At 50.2% G+C, this 23938-nt stretch overlaps 2 protein-coding genes across 3 annotated transcripts; one reads left to right on the top strand and one right to left on the bottom strand.

Moving 5' to 3' along the window:
- The first annotated feature begins 641 nt into the window (after positions 1-641).
- On the top strand, positions 642-4692 carry LOC120949300 (forkhead box protein L2). Its single transcript, XM_040366558.2, has one exon. The coding sequence runs from the start codon at positions 1394-1396 to the stop codon at positions 2786-2788; it is 1395 nt and encodes a 464-aa protein (XP_040222492.2). The 5' UTR covers positions 642-1393; the 3' UTR covers positions 2789-4692.
- On the bottom strand, positions 4416-23905 carry LOC120949581 (nuclear factor 1). 2 transcript variants are annotated; one of them, XM_040367013.2, is made up of 7 exons: positions 22288-23902; positions 15194-15248; positions 13116-13274; positions 10318-10509; positions 10015-10192; positions 5520-5526; positions 4416-5049 (listed from the first exon to the last, which is right to left on the bottom strand). In XM_040367013.2, exons 1-7 carry the CDS (start codon positions 22293-22295, stop codon positions 4890-4892), a joined length of 759 nt encoding a protein of 252 aa, XP_040222947.2. In that variant the 5' UTR covers positions 22296-23902; the 3' UTR covers positions 4416-4889. The 2 variants fall into 2 exon arrangements, with proteins under 2 accessions (XP_040222947.2, XP_049461422.1); XM_049605465.1 differs by lacking the exons at positions 4416-5049; positions 5520-5526 and having other exon boundaries at positions 8859-10192; positions 22288-23905.
- Positions 23906-23938: the final 33 nt, after the last annotated feature.

The following is a 23938-nucleotide window of genomic DNA, read 5'->3' as shown; positions in this document are numbered from 1 at the left end:
GCCCGGCCGCGCTGAAACTTTGTATGCACACCACAGAGCCGATTCCGCAACATCATGTCAAGTCGGCTTCAGCTGGAAGAGCTGGCAGAGCGCAACAACGGCGAAAACAAAAGCAAAAAACGCTCGCATCTCCAAGCGCCAACACCGCCCCAGACTGGTGGGCACCAAGCCGTAGTGTGTGTGTGTGTGTGAGAGAGAGAGAGGCACGGGTGCAAATGAGGTAGCCGAAAAAAAACCCCCCCCGCAGCCCCGACTGGAAGGGGGACAAAATGATGAATGTTTTAAAATAATTTGCTATGTTTTACCCGTCATGTTTCGTCAAATGGGTTCCCCCGTTCACCCATTCCCCTCCCCCCCCCCCCACCAGGCCGTGCACGGGCGGTTATGTTTATGTACACGCCAAACAAAAACATACATTACACCGCTGCCGTCGCCGCTGCCATCGCCGTTGCGTACGTAAGCGAGGCGCGCGTTAGCAGTGTAGGGCGTGGCCGGTCGCCTCAACGCCGCAAACGCTCGCCGATTGGCCAGCGGGCTGGCCGTGTTTGGGGTGCGTTTTGTTTGCGCAAATATTTTCCTACACAACCGTGCGCGTTGCGCGCTCGCTCTCGCTCTCGCTCTCTCACACATACGCACTGTCAGTGCTGGGTCGTTGCGCTTCGCCGCACGGCAGGATGGTGGATTTCGTGGTCGCTCGAACCTCGGATGGCTTTTTCTCGAAAGAGAGTGCTAGAGCAGTGGCAGAAAAGAGCCGGCATGCTGTGTGGTGGGCCTCGCCCGTGCACAGGAAAGAGAGAGAGAGAGAGAGTGAGAAGAGTTCTGGGAGCTGTTTGGCAGCGTTCATTGGTTTGTTGTTTTTCTCGTGTTTGTGTTGTTTTTTTCTGCTCTGCTCTTCTGTTCGATGTTTGTTTTCTTCGACACTGCCCGTTCCGCGCCCTTCCTGCTTCCTCCCTGCTGAGCCCACAGACTGCCGAGGCTGGGCAAATGATGGCCCGGGCCACGGTCGAGCTGGTTAGATCGCGCGTATCCTGCGTACGGTGCGGAGTGTGTGACGACGCTCGCTTTGCTCGCATTGATCGAAGCATTGGCCCCTTGCCAGCATCCCTACAGTGTAGTGTACCGTTGACTATTGGACTGGAGTGTTTGCTAGTGTGACCTGCACTGTGACGTTTTGTGCCACGAGTGTGTGTGTGTGTGCAGTGTTCCGTGGCGTTGTTTTTTTCCGTGCGTAACCGAAACGAGTAGCGAGCAGAAAGTAGCCAGCAAACAGTCAACCAGCAATCAAGTGACCGTGCCAGGGTGCCCTCAGTGGTGGTTGATCTGCCCTCTGTCCACTCTCAACCCCCCCCCCCCCCCCCCCCGCTCCCCGGCACCTTCCAGAAGCCAGGCCAACATGTTGAACGTGTGCGCGGACCTGGTGCAGTTCGACCAGTACAGCCTGCAGCTGTACAACTACGCGATGGTGGAGCGGTTCCGCTCGAACCAGTTCTTCAACTACGGCAACTTTGTCGCGGACACGCGCACCCTATCCCGGTTCTTCAAGCCCGCCCTGCCCCCGAACCCGGTCGATGCGGCGACGGCGGCGGCGGCCGCCGCAGCAGCAGCCGCGGCCGGCAGCGCCCTGCTGGCCGACGCCAGCAAGCTCTCCTCCCAGGCGCCGAAGCCCCAGTACAGCTACATCGGGCTGATCGCGATCGCCATCCTCAGCTCGCCGGAGAAGAAGCTCGTGCTGTCCGACATCTACCAGCACATCCTGGACAACTACTCGTACTTCCGCAGCCGGGGCCCCGGCTGGCGCAACTCCATCCGCCACAATCTGTCGCTGAACGACTGCTTCATCAAGGCGGGCCGGAGCGCCCACGGCAAGGGCCACTACTGGGCGGTCCATCCGGCGAACGTGGAGGACTTCCTCAAGGGGGACTTCCGGCGCCGGAAGGCCCAGCGGAAGGTGCGCCGCCACATGGGCCTCACGTCCGACGACGACATCTACGACAACAGCAGCCCGCGCCAGTTCTTTCCCGCGATCAACTCACCGCCGGCGGCGGCAGGGCAGCAGGGCGTTCATGGGGGTCAGCCCCCGTCGGCCGGCACCGTGCTGCCGCCCCACCCGGTGCTGACCAATCCCGCGCTCTATCTCGGGCCGGGCTCGACCGCCTCGGCGACGGCAACGTCGGCGGCAGCCGCCGCTGCTGCAGCTGCAGCGGCTGCTGCGGCGGCCGCAGCCGCCGCCAGCTCGAGCACGGCCGCAGCAGCCGCCGCAGCCGTCGGGAGCGGTGGTGGCGGCGGCGGCGGCGGAGGAGTCGGCGGAGCAGGCCAGCCTCCGGCCGGTAAACTCTCCCTCATCGGGGACGGCGGCCCGGTCGAGCACCATCTGCACCATCAGCACCAGCAAGCCGCCGCCCTCCTGCATCACCATCACCAGCAGCAGCAGCAGCATCTCCATCAGCACCATCATCAACATCAACACCATCACCATCACCATCACCACCATCATCAAACAACGGCCGCGGCCATCATCATGCGCAACACGATGGAAAGCTTCTCCCGCAAGCGCCAGTTCGATGTGGAGTCGCTGCTCCGCCCGGACGACGGTGCGGACGACCGGGAACCGTACGAGCTGCGGCGGCCCCGGCTCTGTTCGCCCGCCAGCTCCAGCCAGAGCCCGTCGCCGCTGCCCGCGTACACCGGCCAGGGGGGGCTGGTGATGGGTGGGCCGCCGCTGCCGCCGCCAAAGACGAGCCCGGCACAGACGCAGCCGCCGCACGGCGCCAAAACACCCCAGCAGTAAAGCGATCGTGAGAGTAAGATAAGCAGAGAACAGAGAGAGAGAGAGAGAGAGAGAGAGAGAGAGAGAGAGTAAGGTAGAGAGGTAGAAAGAGAGAGAGAGAGAAAGAGAGAGAAAACATTTATCGAGGATCTCAAGTAGAAGTTCCTTTAAATCCCCATCTAAACCTCACTGTGTACATTCCTATTCCTTCATATCCTCTGCGCGAGCTGCACGTACGCTTGGTGCCGTGACCAGGATCACCAGCGTTTACCAGCCGCCCCATACACGGGGTGCATCGTGCAGCTTCTTTTTCCTCCTCTTTCTAAACCATCTCGCCATCGTTCTTCTTCCGCTTTCCCACTTTTCACCCCCCCCCCCCTCCCCTCCGCTCCAGCCGTTTCGTAAAACAAAAGCCAAACTAACTAGAGGAAGAAGCAGCCTACGTACGTACGTAAATATTATAAATGTATATTAAAGTACGCGCGCACCTACGCACGCGATTATTGAATGTGACTGTTAGCCATTGATGTGAAACGATCCGCAAACCGTGCGAGGATGGTGTGTGCGAGGGTTTTAACGTGTAAAAGGATCATCCCTTTTTCCCGCCCGAGTCGTTCGGGATTATAAAGTATATCAAACAATTAGAGTATCATCCGACCGAATACGAATCAACCAACTATCGGTTTTTGTAAGCGGATTTCCTTCCCTTCTTGGCCAACTCGGCCTCTTTTCTTACCCACTACGCTTCCCGTCTCGTACGCTGCGCCTATCATGCCCGTAAGCCGTGCCTCCTGGGAAAAAAGCTGGGGAACGAACGGTTTCCATAGCACGAATGCTAAGGTGTTCCTTCCGTGCGGAAATTAATTTCGATATCAAAGGAAGGATTAAATGGCCCGCCCGGTAGGCGGCCTGCCGTGAGCTGCTGCTGCGGTTTTGGTTGATTAATTTTTTTCCCCTGCTCCCGTGCTCCCGTGGGATGCACCCCGAGGGGTGTATGGCTTCCTTTTGTGCGCTCGCTGCCACCCAAAAATGGAACACGGCAGCGTCCTCTTTTCCCAGCTTTTTTTTTCATTCCTACCCACTCCCCAGCAACCAGTAAGGATGGTCCTAACACGGGGATAATTCCCACCCACTCACTCCTACCCCTCGCTAGAGCCTAGTAGCCGCCCAGTGTTAGTGTTCTGTGCCGAAATGTGTCGATGTGCATCTTCCGTTTCCTTTATTCCATTCCGCTTCCCGTGTCGTTCGTTCAGGGTTTTTAGATTTTACGTTTTGTCAAAGAAAAACAATCACCTCTCTCTCGCTGTATGTACTATGCTACGCGGGCGAGACACCGCATTGACCGTTTGTTACAGTGACGCCAGTAAAATGGGATAGGGACGATCGGGGCATGCGGCTAGATTCATCGAAAAGTCGAAAGCAAAATATTATTACCTTTATCCTTCTCCAAACAAACAAACCTGTGCACAGCGTTAGTGTTTTCTTTCCTCTTTATTAGCTTTTATATTCATTGGTGAATGTATGTATGTGTGTGTGTGAGTGTTGTTTGTGTGTGAGTGTCTGATCATGGGTGCGTGTGACTGTGTGATATATTGATACTAAAATATCCGAAAGATTCGTATCTAATTTCATCTTTTTATTTTTGAAATTTGGAAACTTTTCATCCAATTCATTGAAACGTCGGTAAGTAGTGTGTGACATGCTAGAGGCATCAGATTCTTCCAAGCTACCAGCTCTCGGCGGAACAGACCTCTCCGGATGGGGGCTCCAAAACATGGCTCCAGACTTCCGGACCCGGTGCCATTGCAAAGGAAAGTGACAAACAAAACAATACGTTAGATAGTGCAAACGTGTGAATGTTCTGCTGGAAGATCTAAGCGATCCTCGATGACTCTTGAAGTCATCTGGTCATCTGGATCTCGGGCAGAAGGTGTTGGTGTGCTGTGAAGAAAAAAAATGAAAGGTCTCTGCAAAGAAAAAAGTCCCACCTAAAAATCCCCCAACAAGACAATATGATTTTGACACAACCTTTCGCTATGCTCAGCGTGTGTCAGAGTCAGTATCAGAATCACAGAATCACAACGATCGGATCTAGGCTAAGGGTGTAGTGTAGTGATGTGAGCTAAGATGGTAACCTACCCTGCGTAATGCTCCACAGCTCGGACGAGGTAAAGACGCCGGTCGGTGCGATGAAGTCGTAGCTGAACACCTTGTTGCTGGAGGTGGTTTTGGAGAACTTCCGCGAGCTGTTGTGCGATTTTTCGCTCTGGTTTTCCTCGTCGCTGAAATTTGGAGGGAAGCCCCGATATTACCGATAGGATAAACATGTTTCAAGCAGTTTGGAGATTGAATAGCATTTGACAGGACTTTTTATTAATAAGCAAAATGGCACACTGATCACACACGCTCAAATAAGTGTGTGTGCCCTTGTTATGCCTAATTTACGCTGTGGTCCACGCAGAGAAGAGCACTATTATAGTGCGTGCGTAATTCATTGTCCCACTTTACTTCCCGACTTCCGCTTTGTGCAAGATTTCCTCTTTAGAAAATCCCTTTTTTTGTTGTTGTTGCTCTCCGATTGTAATTAAGCTAAAATGAAATCAAGCACACTTCAGCGAACGAGTCGAGTAGTCTCGTCTGCCGCTTTCCACAGCAGCGAAGCCTTGCTAATCGGCTCAGCACGCAAACCCAAGGAATTGGAAGGAAGGGAACCCCACCCCGGGATTAAGTAAAGCGTACGCATTCTGCTTACCTGAAGCCTGCACGGTGCCAGCATTTGGCACGAAATTGAAAGCCGCCGGTAGTTGGGAATCGGGAACCGCCAGGATACGCGTGTGCGTGCCGTGAAGTCCGTGAAAAGAAATGAAAAGTCCGGTTTTTGTTAGATAAATAAAGATCCTTCCGAGACATTGAGAAGGTGTCGCTGAAGTGGTCCTTTTCGGACGTTTCAAGTGGCTTCAGGCGAGGACGAGGACGTGCCGAATAGCGCAGGAACAACAACAACAACAACAAAACACAGCGTCAACACACCAGTGGTCCTGGTGGTGGCGGGCGTGGTCCAAAATGCGAAGAAGTACTTAGAGGCCGCAACACACCAAAACGACTCTGGTCTTTGTTTTGAGCCACCGCGCCGTTTTAGTTTGAAGTGGTTGTTGGTATGTTTTCTCGCACGCGGTAAAACAGACAGCTCCGGCCAGCATGAGTCGGTACAATTTGCACCGCGACCTAATGGCTGCAATGTTGCAACCGCGTTGCACCGGCCAGCAAATGGGAAGGAAAAGAAAATATACACACAAGCCAACATTCCATGACAAGGCAAGATTTTGTTGGATGTGTGTGTGTGTGTGTGTGTGTGTGTGTGTGTGTGTGTGTGTGTGTGTGTTTTTATGTGCCGTGGTGTGCCGTGATGGCTATGGGGAGAAACAAGGGAGGACTGTTTTAATGGCAAAACAATTCAATACTCGATAGGGTCTCGGGAATCTGGCCACCGTAGCACTCGATCGGCCCACTTTAGGCACAGCGCTCTCGGCGAAGGTGTTTGTTTGTTTTTCTTTCTCGCGATGGTAATGTTTTTGCTGGAATATAATTACGATAGAAGTAGCTCTGTTTGGACAATGTGCATGCTATCGACTTCCGTGTGTTGGATACTGCATTCGAAAGTAGTAGTAATAGACTTCTTTTCAAGTTTGTTGTGATGCCACTCAATAAAGTTATAAATGTGACGTTATGAATTTACCATAATATCGCACACACTTTTCCTAAAGCCGTTTTTTTAATATCACATCGCACGTGATACAATCCTCTATTCAAGCGTGCAACTTTCGAGATGAGCTGAGGACGAACTGCAGTTCTCTTTTTCTGGACGCATGCTGATGTTCGCCTGCCGGAAAAAAGGAGTTTGCGTTTTAAATATTCTTCCATTCAACTGGAAGTTCGTTAAGCTTGTACATGCAAGCTCGTTTTGAGATCGATAACCCACGCCCAAGGTCAGTTTCTGGAAGTTGGGAAAGATCTTGTTAGGAGTGACTTTAGCACCACTGACTGCAGAGAACAAATGAGTTCTATTTGGAGTAACGTCCTACGCGAACATGCCGGCCTATACAGGCTTTCGAGACATAATTCATCACCACGCAGCCGGATAGTCAATCCTTTGCTACGGGGGGACGGTCCATTCTAGGCTTGAACCCATGATCATGGGACCGCCCCAACAAATGAAATAACAATTCGGAATACATCTTTCATGAATGCTCTAACGATGAAGATTTCAACACTAACAAAAAGTAAGTATAAAAGACACACTCGTTAATGTAACTGATATAACACAAGCGGAGATTGTAAGCATTATGGTACAAAGCAACATTTGGAAATCGTACTGGTAATACAGATTGTTATCTTGGTAGCCGGAGTCGCAACTCAGTTTAGGATGAATTGGTTTAAGTTTAATTCTTGGCTTAAATAGCTAAGATGCCATGTATATGGCATTATAGGATAACCTGCGCTTATTACAACCCATCGGTAGTCGGATAAGTCTGAAGTTCTTGGTGGGGGGAAAGAAGGTCTGTTTGGGAATCGATACCGTCCGGCCTTGTAGGAGCCGACGCATATATCGAATAGATCATCGGATAGTCCCTAGATAAGCAGGTAGGTAATGTAAGTGGTTATGTGGCACCAATCATTCTTTGTAGTACAGTTTGTTTCTCCAAAAGTAGAGGATATTAGGAACATTTGCATGATTTAAATTTGCTTTATCTTATTTCACATATATTAATGACCAAATAAATATGGTTTTTGTTTCCTAATTTTCTTTTATGATTCAATTCACGAATTATTGTGTGTTTCTCAGATAATTTTGAACTCCCAATAAATTGTGAGATGATCCTAACAAATTATGGGACACAACCAAAAATGGGTGGGAATTTGCTGCCTCATAGTTACGTCAAAACTCATTTCGTAAACGGCCAATTTCTGCAGATCACATCACACAGTTATCTCGGTAGCTCCCATGACTTCGTTGACGTTGGCATTGGAAGTAAGTGAAGATATGTCTTGAGCAAGGAATTGCCATAGCTGCAATGATTTTACTTATTATTGTCCAGTTGCAAAAGAGCTTAGTAGTAATCAAGAAGTTTGTCTCAAAAAAGGTAGTATAATTCTTCTATGCTCGGCGAGAGTAAAGAAAAACTCTGTAAAGAAGCGTTAGGAGTAACCTAAATTTTCTATAAATAGTGTTCCAGTAGAATCTTAAAATTTTAAAATTCTGTAATACTCAACACTTGCTCAAGATGTAGGATGTGCGTTGGTGCATAGCAATACGGATGTGAGCATATGTGCCTTCCATTCACTACCATACACTTGCAACAGCCACCGCCTGCCGATTCGGAGGGCCCTGTCTCGTACGCTATTTTCCACCCCACGGTCTGCTTCCCTGATTATAGGGAGCGCATTTTCCGCGGTTCGTGATTTTCGTAATTCCGGCTTAGCAAATCCGTTCCTCCGCCCCACAGCTAGATGCGTGAGTGAGGCGATGTGTGGGGCTAGTTCTGCTCATCAAGCACGGAGGAAACGGAGTCGTGCAAACGTGCAAAAGCAAAGCCCCGTTTCCAACCGCCGGTTAGTGTAAGATTAAGTTTTTTGCGTCTTGTTTGACGTGTTACCGCACTATTCAACACCCTTTCGGCTCTCTCTCTCTCTTCAATTTGTCTTGCTACAACCACAGTATCGCGCTAGATGATCCCGAAAAAAAAAATGGACCGGTCTGCCTTTTTGTAGAACGTGTGAGGAAAAACTGTGCGGCCAAAACCGAAACCGTATTTAAACAAAAGGGGAAAATACGACTCTATTTGCGCTTGGCGGCGGCTGCAGTGAAAGTGATGCCGATGCGCAGGGTGGCCACCCTTTTTCCGCCCGTGCAGGAAGAACTGGCCGCATGATTATTGGCCCGGGCGGTATTTTTGCTCTTTGTTTTTTTTATTAACCTCAAATCACTTAACATCCCGGACAGTCCAGATGCCGGCACTCGCGCGCACTACCTTTTGGCGCGGCTTTACTCTAAGCCCCCCATCCCCCCCCCCTCCCCCCTCCCATCCTTCCCTGGTTACACCATGCCTCCACGCACGAAAGACAGGCGAAATACCAACAAAGTGGAGAAGAAAATAAATATTAAGACATCGAACGTAAGACTGAAAATGGAGGTGCAGGAGCGAAGGATGGAACAGTATAAAACAACAGGGCTTTATGTGAGCATAATACCCACTCACACAAACATACCTCCCATTCTCCTCCTCCCCTGCCCCCTCCCCCCGTCCCGTGGGTGGGGAAAGAGCGACAGGAGCGATAGATAATTGATTTTTAAAAGCCGCAAAAACACGAGCAGCGATCGAACACACAACAACAACCAAAAAGAAGGTAAAACATAAAACATAAAATGTGAGAAAGGAAGGCACGCGGAGGCACGGGCGCGTGTGCATGATCTACACACACACACACACGCACAGTCTCTCTTCCGATGCCTATCGATTGATCGGCTCGCCGACGATCGGACCTTTGTAATAAACGCCTTTACCGCCGGCGCTTGATAAAACGGTTCCTATTGGAATGGGGATGAAGGGAAAGCCCGCGTGCGGCGATGGTGAAGTGTGAGCTCCGGAAAAGGGCTCCCAGGAGGGTGGAGGGGATCTTAGGTGTACGCCAAATTGAGGAAATGTTTCTGTCAAATCATCTAAACATAGTGTCGATATCTTAAAGGAATTGCAAAGGCGGCTACTGCGGCGAGCAGTTTCGGTCCAGCACGCGGTTGGATGTTGAGCTGGGTATGAGTGTGGGGCGGGCTGAGGGCCGCATTAGTTGTTGTTTTTGTTAGCTTTTAAGGTCTCCTTAGCCGGACTGGGAGCGGAATAGAGCGGAGAAGCAGAGGGACGGAGCAGCGCAGAAGAAGAGAAAAAAAAACCCCGTCAGGGACCCGCCCTTTTCGGCAGTTCGGCAACAGAACGCGAGCGGCAAACATCACAAGACAGCGCGGGTTTCACGCGGGCGGCCATTAGCTGTAAGCCTCCCCAAGCTTCCCCCTATCCCCCATTGTTTTAACTTCTCTTCCTGGACCAACAGGGAGAGAGAGAGAGAGAGAGAGAAAGAGAGAGAGACAAAAACGGCCGGAGTTTTCCGCCAAAGCAGCATGTAAAGTAGCGCACTCGTCCAACGCTTTTGGTCCTTCGAACCGGATTCCGGTGTGACAGACGGACAACACTTACACTTGATAAAGTTGGCCAGGTAGAGGTCGAGCTCCTTGATTAATACTTGAATGTGGTACGGGTTGATGCAGAGGCTCGGGCTGGTGCAGAAGCACGCCTTTTCCAGCCGCTCGCCGTCGGTGCTTTCGAGCGGTATCGCCTTGAACAGGATCACCATCACCAGATCGAGCCGCCAGACCTGCGAAAGAGATGCGATGAGATCAGTATTTTGCAGCGAATACAGACGGATTAGAAGAGTGTTTTTTAAGCAAAAAAAAAGAAAGAGAGTGAGAGGAAGAGAGAGAGAGAGAAAGCTGCTCAAACCTTATCCGCTTGGCGCAGGCAATCTATCCGCCGCATCTTGCCCTTCTGGTCCGGGTTCGAGAGGATGCACATGGAGGTTTTCTTCTTCGAAATGCAGTGCACAAAGTTTTCCCGGCTATCGTGGGTGATGTCCTTGCGCAGCTTGCCCAGCAGTCGGGCGGCCCATTTCTGCTTTGTTTCCGGATTTTCGTTCTGGATGCGGGCGCGTAGCGAAAAAAAAAAACAAAGAGCGAATGAATAGGTTTTCAACGAGTTAAGAGTATGTGTGTGTGTGTGTATGTGTGTGTGTGAGAGAGAGTGAAATTACTTGTTGAAATGGTATAAATGTATGCGCATAAGCTGTTTACGAAGTCGAAACAAGTCCACTGTGTTGTAAACGCCCAAATGTATGCAGCTCACATAGCAATACAGCGCTTTTAACAGTGGCTATTCGCTCTGGTGCGAGAAATATCTTAATAAACAGTTACGTTTTCATAAATAAACAGAGACAACCGATGAACCGAGCGTTACTTGCTGGTGGTGGTCCGAAGTTTGCTACTCTTTACACCAAAACGGTGCCAGTCCAAACCCTTTAACGAAAGCGGCGAGAAAGAGAGGGCCAAGCTGTAGCTTTCGCTTCAATACTGGGCGGGTATCGCTGGTCCGGGTACATGGGCCTGGGACCAGCAGTTGCAGTAGTATGCGCGATACTTCCTGCTCATATGTCACTGGCGATTCCGGTGCAACCTACACGCCCTGCAACGCAATTCGGGCAACTGCAGCAGCTCCACTACCACTACTAGCCACTCTTCAGCACACACATACACACACACACACAAGTTGCTACCATCGAATAGCTCGACCAAGCTGCAAGCCGATTAGGCCACTGTAATCCACCAGCCTCCAGGGAAAAGGAACGGCAGCAAAAGAGAGAGAGAGAGAGAGAGAAAAACTCCAGCCGTCCTTATGGATTGAGGGATAGCGCGCCTGTAGCTAGGCAATGTGCACGCATTATTCAATGATTAGCGGTTATTGTGGCTTCCCCACATTCGCACTGTACGCAATGCCGTCCCATGGGAAAAGCTGTTACCGTTTAGTCGGCGACTGGGTTGGCTTCGGCAGCCCGGCGGACCAGTTGGCAGATAATTTGTACCGCCGAAGGCGATGGCTCCGTCTGACGGATGAACGCCCGCTTCCAGGGCATCGATCGATCGATGACGGAGGTGACAATAGCGCATGGAAAAAGAAACTGTCACATAGAACTGCTTCCCGCACTCCTCGCGTGCCTCTCTGCTTACCCCTAGAGACGGCCGCCGTCGATGTTCCGCGTTTGCTGGCACCGGCGCAGTAGCGCCCAAGGATCCGGCCCGAACACACCGTACGCCTAAAAGCATGCAAATTGCCTTTCATCCAGCCGGGTAATTGGAAAATAAATGCTTCTCCCCGGGCGCTGTTATTTACTTAGCGCTGCACCACCGCGTCGCTAATAAAGCAATTAGCCGAAACGCATCAGCCTCGCGCAAACATCAAAGGCGCGCGACATCAACCGGCCGGCAGACGGGGAACCCTCCTGCGGGTGGTGTTTTTGCTATTTTGCTCCTTTTTTGCATCGAGAGCTCCGCAGTGCAGGGTGCCACAGGGAGCATAGTGGTGGCAGCGCTTTCCTTGTACTTTTAATGAAATTAAACCAACCAAGTGGCAGTAACAATCGCAAAACACACGAGCTGCTGTAGCTATTTGCAGCGGAGGGAACCCCGTTTTACCCTCCGACACCTCGGTTCGATGGCAGACGGGTGAGTTTGGAAAGTGTTTAACTTATGCGTGCGAGCACAAATCGCCCGTAGCGGGTGGAAAGATTGACGGTAACCCGAACCCATCGCCCATCGGCAGAGCAACTAGAAACGAAAGAAAAAGAAACCGGCGGCTCCGGTTTCGGCCGCGCTACTACTGGGGTTTGCAAACTTCCCGAAGGCACAGCCACGCCGCCTTCGACTAGGGAAAAATAGATAAATTGAATAATTGGCGCTATCATTGATACGTTGCCGACTGCGTGTGTGTGTGGCAAACAACCACTCTGGCTGGTGACTGCGCTTTGCCGAATCTTTTGCTTCCAGCCTCAGCAACCCACCGCACGGACGCCGGGTTTTTTTGGCACCCGCAACACAGCCCGCGCGACCCCTTGGTGGTGAAATTGTATATATTTAAGCCCGAAGGCACCCCGTCCCACAGCAGCAGGGACAGGCGGCGGTGGGCTGAGATGATGCAATTGGCTTTCGCAAAAAGGGGGCGAGCGCAAGCGGCAACAGGGGGAAGGAGATAACGAAGTTAGACCACTCGACTTTTGACAAATAAAGTGTCTATCATCCACATCATCAACATCGTTAATACTATCTATTAGGAGGCAAGGGAGGCCGTATCTATGATCTCAAAAGCTGCCCTGAAACTTGCCTGCGAGGCGTCGGTAACATGAAACACTTTCGACACTTCGGGCTGGAATTGGGCTTTTCGAGCCCCTTTCGGGGAAGGCGTCATATGGTGTGGGAGAGAGAGAGAGAGAGTAAGAGAGAGAGAGAGAGAGAGTTCCGAGTCCCTACGGATCAAGGCCCACCATCCATCCATCCCACAACATATGGATGACAGCCCGTGTCTCTAACGGCTCTATCACGCTTGGTCACCGTTCCAATCCGGTTCGAAGGACCAAACACATCATGGACCTCACTAGCCAGATAATAGCTAGTGCTACCCAGAAACGGAGGAAAAAACAACACAGTCACACACACACACAATGATACAATCATGCCTATTATACCACTCATTACCTGAAAGTCTCGCTTGCACTTGTTCTCCTCGTTGTGCGTCATCTTTTTCTCGTGCTTCTTGAGGTAGCGCCGCTTCGCCGCCTGCAGATTGAACCAGGTGTAGCTGAAGGACTTCACGTACGGCAGCAGCGCCTCGATAAAGGGATGAAAATCTTCCTGCTGTGATATGGTGATGTTATGGTGGTGTGATTTTCAGTTTTGGGAGAAAATAGAGAGAGAGAGAAAGATATGAGAGTGAGGAGAGAAATTTTAATTGTTAGATTACACCGGACAAGAAGAAAGCCTACGTTCAATAGCAAAAACCCAAAACAAAAATACATCTACGCACAGACATACAACGGACACACACACCCATAAAAATCGAGTTGTAGAGAGGAATGCAGCAGTTGGAAAACGCAAGCAAATCTATTTGGCACATCTTTTCGAAGGCCCGAAGCAGGGAAATACGGACGGGAATGGGATGAGCGGGCTGTGAACCTGCACGAGCAAACTAATTGCAAGCAATTGCAGCCCAACACAATTGGTTTTGCCGGGATGGGAGGGCACGTGTGCCGTAAGGAAGTGGGGGCTAATGCGTAAGCGGAACGTTTATTTGCATTTCGGAACAAAATGGGAAGCAAAATTGAACTAAGCTTATGCCACTCGTAGCGAGAAAGATAGAGAAAGAGCGCGAGAACGAGAAAGAATGAAGTGATTAGATCAGCACGTCTTTAAATTCAATTCGACCGAAGCCCAAACTGCTCGATTAGTGTATTGTTTGTTGTTTGATGTTTTGGCTGCTGGTGATGGGAGACGACCGAGCGAAAATAACACCACTATTATTGTGTATTTTCCTGGTACGAGGGGCCATTGTTGTTGATCAAAAGCATTGGTGTGTTAACATTCACCATAACCTAATCATTACGACCTGGCTTAGGCGCTACTGCAGTCAAGAACAGTAACACATAATAATAATAATGTACTAGCAGTTCCATTCTAGCTCTATTCTCGGATAAAAATTTCAGCTTTCGAGTTTAATTTAGCATAAGTTGGAGTTTAATCTTTCAGTTTTGTACCTATTTGCTTAGTCAGTTTTGGATCTTACATGGCAATTTCAATGCCCACTCTCCACGCCACGCTCCAAAGTAGCAAAAACAGCAAAATGTTTGTACAACATGTTTCAGAAAAATGTCCTTTTCTCCATAACAACAGTCTGGACAATTACACGATTTAGCTAATTATGAGACAATTGTAACAGTTACCTAATCCTATATGTTATCCAGTGGCTGTATTTCCTTAGGAGTATTTTCCGAGGAAAAAAAAAATATAAAGAAAAGAAAACAAACAGTAATAAAGCATGCACCGTTCTTCCACAATTCCTGCAAAAAGCAATCAACACCGTCAGGAATCTCGTTTGTGTCGGCATTGTGGGGGCAATACACCTTCCATCTACCAGCTTCCAGCTGCCTCAACCAACAGTGGCCATTGTTCGCCTATTAATCGGGTCGTTAAAAGTCCTTAAGCCTCTTCAAGATTTAACGCGCATTAAACAGGAAACAGCGCAGGCAGCACCATGCAAGCAAAGCCAGCACGTCAACAAGCGGAAAGCCCAATCACCCCCCCCCCCCCCCCCCCCCCGCAAGCAAGGGTCCGCTTCCCAGTCACCAGGTCACTTCACACCTTCCGGATCATACGGCACTCGGGACATGTACGGCCAATGTGTATATGTTTGTGTGTGTGTGTCTATGTGTGTAGCCGGAAAACGCTGAATTTGGGCGTTTTTGCTTTGCTGGGTTTCTCGTTTAATTTTGGGTCTGGTTTGGTTTCTCGTTTAATTTTGATCCCGCTGCCGCTGCTGAAAGAACGACGGCGGAAGTACTCGGCTGTGGCGTGAGTGATGTGGAAAGCGCTATACGGTGTACTACGAATAAAGTGTTTTTTTTTTATTAATTTCGATTACATTTTTGTTCTGTTTTTGCGTGAAGGTTTTGTATGATTGTTGTGGGATGGATGTGTGAAGTGGAATGGGATGGTTAGTTTCGTGTGCACATACGTGATGCGGAAACATACACAAGCGACACGGTGAGTGTCCCTCTTACCTGTGAGAGAAAATTGCCCTTGTTTATCGTTGCTTTCGAGTCCATGGTAGCGGATCTGGAAGAAGTAATTGATGAATCAAGATTAGATCAAGCTACGAAACGTTAAATGACATTTAAACCAAGACAATATCGCTTTCACGAATTTTTAAACTAAGACCCTTCATTTGGCATGTGTGCAATAGAAATGTTAGTGTCTGCTACGTTGGTTTGTAACATGACAGCTTCCTTTTTGCTCTCAGTTATGTTAATCTTTGGGACCGTTTTTTAAACTTTCGAATAGTTTTGAACGGTTCATATTTTAAATCTTTCATGATGAGCAAATACAAACCTCAGCAAAACCAAGGTTAAGAAGGTTCAGCTTAATATGTGTGTTATTTTTTTCAAAGTAACGGAAAATTATGTTACTAATATTGCTATTCACAATGGCAATATGAGGAGATTGGGGTAAGAGGTAAAGGTAACTAATTACCCTTTTAATGAATCTGCCCATCAAAACTTAAAACAAAGCTATTATCATTGCTTTAGTCAGTGGTTTTTGCTTTTATGTTCCCTTATTAAAATGCATCTTGTATAATTGGTGTGTATTGTACTGTGTACTGTGTAGTGTACTGTTGTGTCGTTTTAACTGCTTCCTTAAAACCACTCCACTTTGTTCCACATCGACGACCCGCTTACTGCGACCAACTACTTGTCCAAGCTAGCTGCATCAAAGCATTAAACGCGCGTGTCGCTCGCAGAAGTAGATCATTTCGTGCGATAGTGCTTAATGTGTCTCGTGGACAATTTGGACAAACTGTGTTCACTGCGAAAGATGATCGTTCTGGTGGGACATTGGAGATAGAAATTGGACAAAAATACTCTTAGGCAAGGCGTATGACAGAGTTATAGATGTGTTTTATGGTATGGCGGCCAGCAAAGACATCAAATATTCACACTTGACAGTCAATCTGATGACAACATTTACGAAGAAAGCGACACGTTCAAGCTTGGTATCAAATACTTGTGAAATAACACGATTTTAGTTGATTCCGAAGCCTTTTTGAGCGTTCAACATACTGTATTAAATCTTCGGTGGGAATTATCACTAAGCTATGTCTCAATCATCGTTGAAATATCTCAACATTCGTTTCAATCGTTGTAAGCTATTCAAACTACTATTCTGAAAGATTATTAAAATCAGTTGTGTGTATCGTCATTTAATTGCAGCTTGCCACAATTGCTGATATAACTGTGTGCGCTTTTGCCCATAACTCCGTTGCTGTATCCGTTCTAGCCTACCAAACGCGTCCGAAAATGTTCCCTCAACAAAGAAACATGAAACCTACAGATTTGTGCCTCTTTCAATAGTTCGCTCGTTTCACGGTTCTTTCTTACGATTTGCAGTTTTGTTTTATCACAGGCACCATCAACGATTGAAGGAATGTAAAATAACTTAAACAAGTCCTGTACCGATAAGGGACATGTTGTTAGGTCGCGTAACCTAACGAAGGTACCATAGAACCGTCGGAAATAGCATAAAATAGTGGCTTAACATCTAACAAAGACAAACTTTCATCACAATTCACTGCGACGCAATTGTTTATCCACAAGTGTGCAAGTAGAAGATGAAATACAGGGTTTTCCAGGAGTTCTCATAGCTGTGGGACGCTTTATTAACTCTTTCTTAAGTGAAATGAATTTAATGTAATGGGAATTGGACTCTATACCATCCTTGTTGGACAAATCCAATAGGAATGTCCAAGAAGCCTGTCCAAAAAGGGTGCCATAGACTCCAATTTCCATCATATGAAGTTCATTTCCCATAAGAAAGAGTCGAGGAAGTGTCCCACAACTATGAGAACCCCTGGAAAACCCTGTAAATCACACTTTATGGTGGTTTCAATCAGAGTTAGAGATAAATCAACCTTGCTGCGGAGTTAGCAGCTGCTTATGCCCCGAGATCAACAGACAGCTTGTCCTTGAAACAGGTTTTATACTCCTCCATTTTCTATTTATTTATTATTCAATAATATACTATAATATAGAAAAAACGGTACATCATAAAGCTAGCGCAACCAAGGCAACAATTCCATTTAGGCAAAGCATGATGTGATTAAATCCTTCGAAATTCACTTATAATCAAAATGGTTCTGATGCACAACTGCAAACTTGCACACCAATGAAGTGTTAAGGCGTTAAAGTAAAGGTGTATTTCTAATGATTTGAAAGAATCCCGTCTCATATTACCACTTAGGGGCCTAGATTTTGACACGATTCACCACTGATTCGGAACGGAGATAATCAAGACAAAACGAACCAGGTTCAGCTAGGCAACTAATTATGCTAACCAACACAATAAGATTCCTGGTGCTCAGTAGCAACTTTAAACTGTTTATGCTTGATGATCCGACTTGCAAAGCGGTTGCTGTAATTCGAGAATATTAAAAAAATCATTGAAATATAGGACATAACATAACAAAACATAGAACATTTTATTGTGTACGTATTTGCTTGGATAAAATCGTTCATCAAACTCAAACTCAATCAATAAAAAAAAACCTTCACGTTCACTCGATGCCTAAACAGACCTTCCGTGAATGAATTAGAGGTCGTCAGTTCGCAGGGTGAATGAATTGAATCGCAAAAGAGTCGTAAAATACTCTTCCGGCAGAATTGAATCCATAGCTTGACATCATATCAAATTAAAATGGTTCACTCACTCTTACTCAGAACTATAGCTCATCCATACTTGGTAGGTGATAGTTTCGGAAAAAAGGTTCATGTCCAATGGATTCTATGGATCTCCTTAAACTGCTCCCTTCCATGGCCAACATCTAAATGTCACTTATTGTTCAATCAAACCTAATAACCAATGAGTAAACGGAGCTGTTGCAGCAGCAGTGAATTGTTTGCCAAATGTTTGCCTCCATTGTACCACGCCAACGGTCAAACGGCACGCTGTCGCGCGCTACTGTAATTTGTAATCTCCCAAGCAGCGCCAGCGCCATCTACACGCGAACGGTGCCAACTGGCGCCCGAAAGCGAACCGCAACACCGACAACTTTCGGGATGCTACTGCTGCTGCTGCTGCTGCACCCGAGAGCATCGGGATGAATCATTCCCCGCACACAGTGGCACATTCACCCCCACCAATCCCCTCTAGTCCATCCACCGCTTCCATTCATTCGCGATGGCGATAGGGGTCGCTTTCGGGGTCGCTGCAAGCTGCCGCCAAAACAAAACCCTTACAGTGTACCCGTCTGGCGCTCGCGCGCGCTCGTACCGACCTTTGGCATCGGCTTCGAGGCCGCGGTACGCGCACCAGACAATGACATTAGCCCACTGCCTCCCCGCAGTGGCGGTGCGTGCGTGTTTCCATCCGTCCCGGGAGGGGGGGGGGGGGGGGGCCGGTCGGTCGGACGCATCTTTTCACCATCCCCCTCTCTCTCTCTCTCTCCCCCCGCTTTGTGCAGCTCGCCGATCTGGCGGGGCGACCTGTAGGAATGTTGCCAAACCGGTGTGCGCTCGGGCCGTGCGGTGGCCAACACCGCGCCGTGGAGCAGCTGCCAAGTGGATGGCGCCCGATGGAACCGTGCAACGTACTACACGCTGCATCCGGCTTCCGGCAGCGGAGGGGGATAGTCTTCGGGGATAGTCTGCCAAACGCCAAAAACCCGTCGCCCAAACGCTGGTCCACCGTAACATTGAAAAAGTGCGCGCAAAACACGAAACACACCCGACGTAGTAAATCCGGCTCTCGCGGTGGTGTTGATTGCTGTCCAACGTTTGCGTTCATTGCTCCCCAGGCAGGCCGGAGTGGAGAGCTCCAGCGCTCGGGCTCTGGAACCAGCGAAGAGCTTCTCAGACGGCAGGTACGCGTGTTGAGTAACGAGATCATAAATCAATCTTCGGTTCAGCTTGAGGGGGAGAAGAGGGGGGGGAGGGGGGAGGGGGGAGCGGTCTGCGAGTTAATGCATGGTGCAAACTGCACCGGACCACTTACAACGTCGCATCTGAAAACGCACCCCCTCCCCTCTCGGTCCTCTCTTTGCCCCAGTCATACGTCGAAAACCAATACAGAGAGTGTGCCTTGAGTGTCTATTTTCGGGTTTTCCCTGTAAAAATAGTAGGAAAGGTAGGAAAAGTGCCTCTTTGGTCGTAACAAAAAATGCCCCTCACCTCCTCCCCCCCCCGCTCCCTCTCCTTCTCCCCCGCCCGTTGTACAAGCCATCCCGCGAACGGCAAGGTTTCCCGTTTTCCGACACCTTAAGCAGTGGTTAGAGGTAGCACGAAATTGAGAATAAAAAGTTAGGTTTGCTGTAGGGTTTAATTCCTACCAAAATCAAATTGGAAAGCAATCAGTTAATGCATCAAATGATAAGGAGTTTATGTGTTGAACCGGAAAACATGATTTATATTTAAATTAAATTATTATAATGTCTAATTTATTATTTTGTTCCGTTGTTGCTAAAATTTTTCACAGCGTGTCACATTATATGCATCATTCTAAGGCATCATAACCTTATTTAACCGGAAACCGGGTTCTCCAAAATTGTTCATTTTAAGTCTAGTAATGAACAATTTAGTGCTGGAATTTAAAATATAACTATTGCTAGCTGAAAAACCAATTTAAGGGCAACGACTGTCACTTTACTGACGTAGAAGAGAAATAACAAAAAACCAACAAACCGTAATTTGTGGCTACTTGCGCAGAAGTGTAGCTGAGCAAAACTTCCAACACTTCTGGTGCACTCTACACGCTACCTTCGCTCGCCTCCTTTTGCTTGCGGTTTTGCATTTCGGCGCGGGAAAAAAACGGCATCTGCGATCAGCTGATCCATCGCAACGGTGATGCATACAACGGGCACAGGCCCGGGTCCACTCTTCCCCACGCGCAAAACAACCTCCGACAACACTCCTCTCCTACCCCCCACCCCCCCCCCCCCCCCCTTCCTCACCCCAAAAGCGCATACACATGCACCAAACAGCGTTCGCAAGCGCGTTTGGACGAAAATAGAGTCACCTCGGCCAGCGGCCGTTCCCTCTTAGCGCTTGTACCAGCGAATGTGTAGGGTGGGGGTTGAGGGTTCAGGAGGGGAGCGGCACGAGACACGGGGGCTTGATCGCGGGCGCAGCGCGCTCAAAACCAGATGACACCCGGAATTGACAAACCGCAGCAGGACCGCAGCCCGCTTCGTGCCGAAAAGGGCAAAGGCGCGGCGCGGTCAGTCGAACGATAGATTTTTCGCGAAACCCTTTCCCCCGTCTCCCAAACCCCCCCCCCCCCCCCCCCCATCGCACGGTTTGCTCTCGCGTGCATCTCGCGCAACTAAAAAAAAAACACACACACACACACACACAAACATCGGTGGTGGGGGGGGGGGGGGGAGGTGTCACCGGGTGGAGCGAGGGGAGATGTCAAGGAAAAATATTGGTGCAGTTTCGCTGCCGCCCTCGCGCCATCCCGCCTTTCGCATCGTTCCCGTTTCCTTCTTACAACCCTACCACCCTTCCCCCATTGCACTCACCATTCCACCCCTCCGCCAATCTTCGCCAAAGCACTTTTCCAACGGGTTACGACCGCCCCGTCAAGCGGCGAGGCTGAAATTCGTTCTGCCCTGCGAAAGATGTATTGCTTCTTGCACGCTCTGTGTGTGTGTGTGTGTCGCTCGTACACTCTTCTTCCACTCATTTTTTTTCCCACACTCAGCATCCCTAAAACTGCGCACACACACACACACACACACACATACCCGAACAAACAAATGCTCGCGAACACACACACACACACTTGGCGGTTCGCATTTCGGGCTGCAGTTGCAACGCGGGAAGGGGCGCGGGGGGAGGGGGGGAGGGGGGGGGGTTGTGAGAACATCGAGGAAAGGAAAAACTGCACCCACTGCAGTGTGGGAAAGTGCGTAGCATGGTACAAGGGGTGGTGATGATGGGAGGGATGGGAGGTTGAAGGAAGCCGCGGTATGTATTGGTGTGTAACGGAATGCAGTACGCCTTGTGTGTGGCTGTGTGCGGCCCCGAAACGTGAATGCAAACAAAAGCGGCAGGAGGTAGGAGGGGAGAGCGTATTTTGAAGGTTTTTCTGTTTCGAAAAAAAAGTTGGGGGGGGGGAGTAAAAGCAATGGAAAACAACTGGTGTGTCGAACCTTCGTCAAGAAAACCCACCCAACGCAAAAAAAGGGGAAGAACAAAACAAAAAAAAACGGGCAAAAATCCCTCTGCGTCCGTGTCGGTCAGGTCGCGGCCGACGGTGCGTTTCGTAACCAGCAGCGCGGTGCAAAATAAAGCAGTGTGTGTGTGTGTGTGAGAGAGAGCGAGAAGGGGGGGGGGGGGGGGGGGGCTGGTGAGGGAGAGTGGGAGCAAAAGTGCATCTGCAGCATCCGTGCACCGCGTGTGTATGCTCCGCTGCAACAACAACAACAACAGCTCGTCGTATCATACGCAAAACACAACGTCGCCACAGAGACAGAGCGACACACACAGCGGCACACAGTATGGGTATGGGGCGAATGGGGGCGCACACGCGTGCGCACACACCACCGTACAAGGACGGGGCTGCCCCGTAAAAACAAACATTACCGAGCACATTACTGTTATTTAAGTGTGTGTGTGTGTGTGTGTGTGTGTGTGTGTGTGTGCTTGTTGGCGTTTTTTTTTCTTCTCTTTTTGAAACTGTCACCCACCGAACGAGCAAGAACGGTTTTTGGGAGGCAGTAGCGAGGAAGGGGGAGCCGCTGGGTCACCACCAAAACATGCACCCTCACAAGCACACATACTTACTAAGAAGATACACACACACACACACACACACACAAGTCGAAAGTTACATGAGAGACACGCATTCCCAAAAAATAATCGAAATTCCGATGTTTCGAAGGACTTCCTGGAGCCGACTTCAGGATTTCCTGATGCCTGCGATTGCCTTCACAGAGCAATCGCCCCACTCGCGCTCGTTCGCTCAGCTGCCCCGTCAAACGTAAACATGCGTGGACAATAAATATCGCAACCACTTTGCACTCCGACTCCGACTGTAAACACTTTCCCCCCCCCCCCCCTCCCCGCTTTCGCCTTTTGCTGCGCTAACCAAGCAGCTCCCTTACCTGTGCATAGCCGGGCTAACGGCGAGGGGGTCGGGTTCGTAGCCGGGCGGCACTCCGGCCGCATCCAGCAGCCCGGCGGAGCAAAGCTGACCCCGGTGCGCTAGCGCCAGTTCCGACGCCGTCCTGGTGCCTTGTGCGGGGGGGGGGGGGCGGGGGGGCCCGCGTGTCAACGACGACGGCTTTGGCTGACGACGACAAAGGCTTTGTGGTGTTTTGGTTGGTTTGGTTAGGGCAGGGCAGGCCCCAGACACCCACGAAGAAGTCTCAGGACACCAACCAGAGGGGGATGGGGAAGATAGGGAGGAGGAGAAGAGGATGCTCTTCTAGCTCCGCATACCCGCCGTGCGTTGATTGTGTGCGTGTTGACTGGAGCGGCAGTTTATGGCCGACCGGAGCAGGGCAGGAGCGTACATGCGGAGGAGGGCAGTTCAGGGGAGCTCCAGGGGAAGAAAGGACGGAGGACTGCTACATCTATGCCGGTGCCGTCTGAGTAGGGTTCCGATTTTTTTTTTTTTTTTTTGTTTGACACTCGCACGCACTTGATACACACACACACGCACGCACGCACGTGCCTGAGCGCACTGGGACGCACGGAAACTACACGCGATGACACACACAACGGCAGTCGAGGCTAGGCTGGGTCTGTGTGGGTGTCTGCTGCAAGAGTGTGTGTGTGTGTTTGTGTCTGTGTCTGCGGGGTGCGGGTGTGTGTGTGTGTAGATGATGAAGGACCACCGACCGAGGTCAGATCGTTGCCGTCGGAATGTTCACTACCACCACCACTACTAGCCACCACCTGCACCGCTTGATTACACTTCAGGATCTTCTTCCCTCGTGGAGACACTCGCTGGGACACCTCCGGACCGCTTCACGCACTCCGTACACCGTACCGGACAAACAATAAACACCGCTCTTACACGCACACACGCACACACACCTCTCCGACGCGGCGTGCTTCTAATCTCGCCGTGACTGCCTGATCTTGGGAAACGCGCCTCCGTCCGCCGGAAGCGACGCAACTGCAACTGCACTCGCCTGTTTGCCCTGCAAACCACAGAGACCCGTCCGTGGTGGCTCGCGACACCGATGACTACGACGACAGCGACGACGACAGCGACGACGACGACGACGTCGCGGACGTTCGCTTCGGCACAACACACACTCTTGCGCGCGTCCTCTCACTCACCCGGGGTCCGGCCGTGTCGGGCGGTGCGGGCTGCCCCCGTCCTGCTAACGGGCGGCCGTCGCGGTGCGTAACCGTTTTCCTTGAGATTTTCGGCAAGCTTCGGTCCGGCTGTGGTCGGTGCGTGCGGTCCACTCCGCGGTGCGCTGGCTGCCCGATTGGGCAAGAACCTTTGCAGGAGGGGGGGGTGAGGCGATTTGTTTGGTGCTCGGCTCCGACAAGGGACACCTCCTCCTCCTCCTCCCGACCAACCAGTCGAGGGCCCAGCCGGATTGATGCGGGGAACCGCAGAGACGCGCGCGCGACAAACGAGACGGTATCTATCGGTCCGTACGTGTGTTTGTGTGTGTGTGTGTATGTGTGTCTGTGTACGCGCACGTATCTGTGTACCGGTGAGTGTACGTGTGTATGCGTGTGGGTGGGTTGGTGGGTTAGGGGGGGGGGGGGGGATTGTTGTGTGGCAGGGTA

Source organism: Anopheles coluzzii, chromosome X (genome assembly GCF_943734685.1).
Source record: "Anopheles coluzzii chromosome X, AcolN3, whole genome shotgun sequence".
NCBI classification, from domain to species: domain Eukaryota; kingdom Metazoa; phylum Arthropoda; class Insecta; order Diptera; family Culicidae; genus Anopheles; species Anopheles coluzzii.
Note: the sequence above shows the minus strand (reverse complement) of the source record. Positions and strands in the feature narration are given on the sequence as shown.

What these genes read in the sequence shown, in the direction of transcription:
- LOC120949581 (XM_049605465.1), bottom strand. An exon ending in AGGGCAATTTTCTCTCACAG is followed by an intron (nt 13,275 to 15,193) that starts GTAAGAGGGACA and finishes ACCATATCACAG; the next exon opens with CAGGAAGATTTTCATCCCTT. An exon ending in GCCTGCGCCAAGCGGATAAG is followed by an intron (nt 10,193 to 10,317) that starts GTTTGAGCAGCT and finishes TCTCTTTCGCAG; the next exon opens with GTCTGGCGGCTCGATCTGGT.
- LOC120949300 (XM_040366558.2), top strand. Translation starts at nt 1,394, where the DNA reads ATGTTGAACGTGTGCGCGGACCTGGTGCAGTTCGACCAGTACAGCCTG.